This window comes from Chiloscyllium plagiosum, unplaced genomic scaffold, assembly GCF_037043375.1.
Source record: "Chiloscyllium plagiosum isolate Xiang-an unplaced genomic scaffold, Cpla_swu_hap1 HiC_scaffold_41, whole genome shotgun sequence".
Lineage (NCBI taxonomy): Eukaryota > Metazoa > Chordata > Chondrichthyes > Orectolobiformes > Hemiscylliidae > Chiloscyllium > Chiloscyllium plagiosum.
The window spans coordinates 18,071,770-18,077,770 of record NW_028270179.1 but is presented as its reverse complement, the minus strand read 5'-3'; the positions used below and the strand labels follow the sequence as shown (position 1 = coordinate 18,077,770).

Below are 6,001 nucleotides of genomic sequence, written 5' to 3'. Positions count from 1 at the left end.
CTCAGGTTGTGGTTTGGGCCCTGTCAGCCAATGTGATTCGTGGTGGTGGATTAACTGAGCCACATCCCATCCGCACCCTGGCCATGGGGCAGGTCGAGAATGCATCTCAGACCTTGTGTTGCGTTCGTAAATTAGCCAATATCTCCACAACGCAGTGAAATTTCAGCTCAGGATGCATCATGGGCATACAGCTGGGATAGCCAATTAGCCAGTTTCACTCCCAGTGGTAGAGTTAGTGCAGGGGAATATAGGACAAGGTCGCCTATCAGTCCTAGTACGGATTGAGCCAATCAGAGTGCAGGACCGATCTTGCCGCTGAGTGCAAGGAAATCGAGGCTCTGGATCCGTTTTAGGTTTGCTTCCCCAATTGGCTGTGCATTTGGTTGAGGCCTCGATGTGGCCCAATTGGTTTCGTGGACCACTACTGCGCCACTGCTGAGTGCAGCCTCACCAGCCCCCGACACAGTTTCAATGATTACCCACCAAGGCCTCCACCTCCAGGAACTCGCCCACTCCTGGCAAGAACACGGAGGATTGGGAGTCCATCAGTCACCTGAACCATGTCGTGGGTGAGCAGCAGTAGCTGAATGAGACCCAGCACCACCTCCACCAGCAGCTGAAGTTCAACATTACCGTCCTCCAGGGCCTGGATGCCAACCTAGGCTGCGTCTTGACCTCGGTGGGCTCCAGCAAGGAGGAGTACAATGGGCAGCCCCAAAGGGTGCTCTGGCCTATCCTCAGTATGACACACTGGAAGGCCAAGCCAGTGCCTACAATACTGGTGGGCAGCGGTGTTGAGGATTTGAAGCCTGGGGCCTAGCACTGAGCACGAAGAATTGGTCAATATCAAACATGGTCCAAAATCATCAGACCTAGATTTAATGGGAGTAAGATTTCAGAATTTCATCGAGGCCTCTCTGACAAACCTTTCATCCCCACCTCCATCAAAATGAAGAAGAGACGAGATGTTGCTTCTCCAGTTTGTGCTGTGAGTCACTGGAGTATGGTCACATGCCGAGGATAGACAAATGGGCTTGCAAGCAGGATGCTGTGTTAAAATGTCTGGGATACAGGAAAGTTGGTGTCATGCTTGTATACAGACCGGAGGTATTCTGCAAATGGGGGTGGAAACGCAATGTTGAGCAGGGCCTGTGTGCAGAGTGGATCTCACTTACATGCACAAAACCAGAGATTCTGAAATAAATGCTGCAAGTCACACTGACAGACAGCAAGATTCAGAGACAGAATGAATCCCACTTTCAATGTGTGGCTAGAAGCGAAGTTCCACAGTTGCAAGATTCGTGAATCTGATAATGAGAGGTGGGGAGCAAATGAAAGGTTCTTGGTCACATACAGTACCAGGCACTGGATAATGCAGGTGGAATTCAATATTCTCTTACATCATCAGAGATTGACAAAATGCACTTTGCACAAACATCAACCAACAATCGTCAAACTACTGTCTGAATGACTGTTTTTTTGTGTAAAACCATTCAATCAAGTAGGAAACCGCCAACAAACGATTTTAGAACCAGCATTTTATTGAACAAAATGTACCGAGAACTCGTCTCCATCCGTACTATTCCCAAAAGGACCTGTACAAGATTATCACAATTCATTTGCGTGCTTCATTCTCTGATCTGTAAATGTTATCATTCAAGATTGTGAGGGCAATCATTGGTCAAATTTACATTTAGTCTCAGTATTATAGAAACAGGACAATGCATAATTTGAGCATAGATTCTGTCTAATCATTTTTTTGGCCATTTATTGATTAGAATTACTTAGAGAAACAGCAGAAGATTCGAGAAATAATACACGATTTTCTTCACTCGTTCCATGATTGGAAATTTCATGCATAGCTTTTAATGACAATAAAGTAAGATTTCTGTCAGATTTCTCAGAACAGTTATCTGAAATAACTCAATGACAAATAGCAATGAAAGCTGATGGCTAGACTGCAGGTTTCACAGATACTAAAACTTGTACACGGCTCTGATGTGCTATAAAAGATGAATACAGTGAATGCGAAAATGTCGAAATGATCGAGTGTCTAAGCAGATTCTGTGTTATATTCTTGGAAGAGGGATCCTCAGGGAAACAGTTGCATCTGACAATTGTCCTGTTTGAAGATGCATCCTCAGAGCATCAGCATGGGTTCTCTGAGTTCAATGACGTTTCCACAAGGACACTTGTTACTACTTTCATTCAGAAACAAATACGTTCGTATTATTTTTAATCTATTTGTAGATTTCAATTCGGTATGCCTATCTCTCCTCGTCCGCTTGGTGCTTGAACACTTCAAAGACCCCGCACACCTTTGGACAAGATCCAATGCACAAAAAGCAAAAGCACTCCAGTATTGTTTTCGCGTCTTGATCATTTCTCTCACAATTTGTGCAGTTGCTGAAACTTCATCTTTTGTAACTCACCAGCAGGTGGTACTTCGGTGTGCGTTCGGGTTGGGGAGTTGTAATCCTGCACCGAAGTCTGCTCAGCATGCTTTAAAATTTGGGATAAATGCGAAGTGAATCACTTCCTCCCCCATTGTGCACAATTCTCACTGTCAACCAATTCCCAGATATCATTATTCAACCCTATGTAAGTAAGATTATAATGAATCACTCTATGGATTAGCTTACCCCAAACCCCCATCCCCTCAGTAATCAAAAGACGTGAAGACAGTCCTGAGGACCGTATGCAGGTGAAGGGTTTCCAGTGATAGATGGATAACTGCTTTATCAGGAGCTGAATGTTTAACTAGAGTACTTAAATTTATGTCTCTCTGGGCAGAATCCGGCTCTGACACGAATATTTAACTTGATTAAAAAAAACGCTTACCAGTGAAATTCCTGCTGCATCGGTTGAGAATCGCACGTATTTTTCGAGCTGCACCAACCCGAGCAAATCTGCGAGTATCTCATCATATTTTAGACGTCTGCCTTCAAGATGGTGCATACACATTTTCGAGAGTTGGGATGAGTTCCTCACCACAGAAACCATTGCATCTAATCTGCTCCAGTATCAATGTCAATAATGTCATGAATAAAGTTCAACGCCTGGTTGATCCTTTCTTTGTTGAACCATTAAGCTCTGTCTGACAGAAAATGATATTGTTGATTACTATGTAAGGAACAGTGTCCAGCAATACACAAGCTTAACCCATCATTTTGTTTGCTCGTATGTACATTACAACCCAGTTTGCAGGACGGATTTTATCTCGCGGCCTTGTCCTCTTATCTCTGGGATGTGAGAATTTTTCTGCTCTTTTGCCATTGCTATACAAGTTCATATAGGTTGTGCCTTGCTGTTGTTGTGGATTTGGTTTATACCTGCTCATTTCTTTCAGGCCTTCAGAAGGTTTCTGTTTGACCTGGTGCCACTGTTCTTTATTAGTTCCGCTGTTCCTCCATGTGGATTGGTCACGACACTTTAATGCATCTTGCTTTTCGATTTTCTTTCCCAGCGGTGTTCTGCTAAGCCACTCTTTCAATTCACGTATCATCTTTTCAGCAGCTTTGAGTTGTTTCCTTTCGAAGTTAGTTTCATAATTAACGTAACCGGATATTTCACCATGCTCTTCAATTGTTCTCTGAACTTGGACTGTGTCGCAACATAAATTAATGTGTTTGTGCTGCAAGTTAAATTCCGCAACATATGTGCAACTTCCTTAAATATGTATTCAGAATTGTCATCGAGGAGTTCATTAACATTAAAAATATGCAAAATATACGGAAACCACAACAGTATAAAACTGCTCGATATGGTCAGGAGTAAAATCACAGAATTCCGTCTGCTCTCCATCTCTGGATCATTCTGTCCATTGTTATGACCCTTCAGTCCCTTACGGACTCGACTAGCCACTAATATATGCCTGACTATCAGAGCATTCAGCAACAGAATTAAACCAAATGGTAACAATGGCGTTAAAACCTTATCAACCATTCTAAATCCAGTCCATCTCGGGTCAGTAAAATAGGCTCGTTTGTTAGAACAATACAGAGGCACATTGTTAATTATTCGTTTAGGCTTAAATCGAAAGTAAATTGGTATGTTTTTTAAACTAAATAATATACTGATTGTTGCAAGAACTCCTGTTGCAGTTTTCCTGGTGCAATATTTAAATTTAAGCCTCTCGCAACAAATTGCAATTAATCGATCAAAAGTAAAGGCAACAGTGAACCAGACTGAACAGTCCATTGCTAAGCGAGCCAGGAGATAGTTAACTTTACACACAGCAGTGAGTTTCAGTAGAGGCATCGGGAAATAATACCAATTGATTCGGAGAAGCATGACTTCAGTGATAATCGTCAGTAAATCCGACATTGCCATTGCCACCATGTAATGAGTGGTGCATTTGGAGATCCCACACTTTCCCTGGGATAGGATGACAACTGCCACGAGATTTGCTGTAAGAGGAAAGAGGAGAAGAGTCTCAATATTGTTCATATTCGTGTGGAAATAATAAGCACTGAGATTTGTTTAAAAACATGGAAATCGGCCCTTTTCACAATTTAAAACATAACTAAGGCAAGGCAGGTAATTGTAGATACATTAATTTTCTTTCATACGTGGTACTCGGGATTTCGACAAATCTACTGATATGTAGTTCTGGATATTTTTATGTCCATAGAATCATTGAATAACTACGGAAGCTACTCGGCTCACCAAGGCTGTACTGACCCTCAGTTCAAAAATGTGTTGCTGGAAAAACGCAGAAGGTCAGGCAGCATCCAAGAAGCAGGAAACTCGACGTTTTGGGCATAAGCCCTTCGTCAGGAATGAGGCTGGTGTGCCAAGCGGGCAGAGATAAAAGGTAGGGGGAGGAAATTTGGGGGAGGGGCGCTGGGAATACGATAGGTGGAAGGAGGTGAGGGTGAGGGTGATAGGCCAGAGAGGGGGTGGGGACGGAGAGGTCGGGGAGAAGATTGCAGGTCAAGAGGGCGACTACGAATCCGGGGGTTGGGACTGAGACAAGGTGGGGGAGGGGAAATGAGGAAGCTGAGAAATCTACATTCATCCCTTGCGGTTGGAGGGTTCCTAGGCGGAAGATGAGGTGCTCTTCCTCCAGGCGTCGTGTGGTCAGGGTCTGGCGATGGAGGAGGCCAAGGACCTGCATGCCCTTGGCGGAGTGGGATGGACAGTTAAAGTGTTCAGCCAAGGGGCAGTTGGGTTGGTTGGTGCAGGTGTCCCAGAGGTGATCCCTGAAACGTTCTGCAAGTAGGCGGCCTGTCTCCCCAATGAAGAGGACGTCACATCGGGTGCAGCGGATACAGTAACTGATGTGTGTGGAGATGCAGGTGAATTTCCGACAGATATGGAATGATCCATTGGGGCCTTGGAGGGAGGTGAGGGGGAAGGCGTGGTCGCAAGTTTAGCACTTCTTGCGGTTGCAGACGAAGGTGTCAGTAGTGGAGGTTGGGTTGGTGGGGTGTGTGGACCTGACGAGGGAGTTGTGTCTGGAGTGGTCTCTCAGGAACGCTGATAGGGTTGGGGAGGGAAATATATCTCTGGTGTTCGGGTCTGTTTGGAGGTGACGGAAATGACGGAGGATGATACGATGTATCCGGAGGTTGGTGGGGGGTAAGGTGAGGACCAGTGGGGTTCTGTCCTGGTGGCAATTGGAGGTGCGGGTTTCGAGGGCGGAGGAGCGTGAAGTGGAGGAGATGCGGTGGAGAGCATCATCGACCACGTCGGAGGGGAAATTGCCGTCTTTGAAGAAGGAAGCCACTTGGGTAGTTCGATAGTGGAATTGGTCCTCCGGGAGCAGATGCGGCAGGGGCGAAGGAATTAGGACTGAGGGATAGCGTTTTTACAGGGTGGGAGGAGGTGTAATCTAGGTATCTGTGGGAGTCGGTCGGATTGTAGTAAATGTCTGTGTTATGTCGGTCGCCCGAGATAGACATGGAGAGGTCTAGGAAGGTGAGGGAGAAATTGGAGACGGTCCAGGTAAATTTGATTCCGGGGTGAAAGATGTTAGTAAAGTGAATGAACTGTTCAA

At 45.2% G+C, this 6,001-nt stretch overlaps 1 protein-coding gene across 1 annotated transcript; it reads right to left on the bottom strand.

The window, feature by feature from the left end:
* Positions 1-3,501: 3,501 nt before the first annotated feature.
* LOC148138172 (putative G protein-coupled receptor 139) lies at positions 3,502-4,449 on the bottom strand. The gene has a single exon (XM_087981866.1). It carries the CDS (start codon positions 4,447-4,449, stop codon positions 3,502-3,504), a length of 948 nt encoding a protein of 315 aa, XP_087837992.1.
* Positions 4,450-6,001: the final 1,552 nt, after the last annotated feature.

Bases quoted from the DNA above. Each gene is read 5' to 3' on its own strand.
- LOC148138172 (XM_087981866.1), bottom strand. From the start codon at position 4,449: ATGAACAATATTGAGACTCTTCTCCTCTTTCCTCTTACAGCAAATCTC.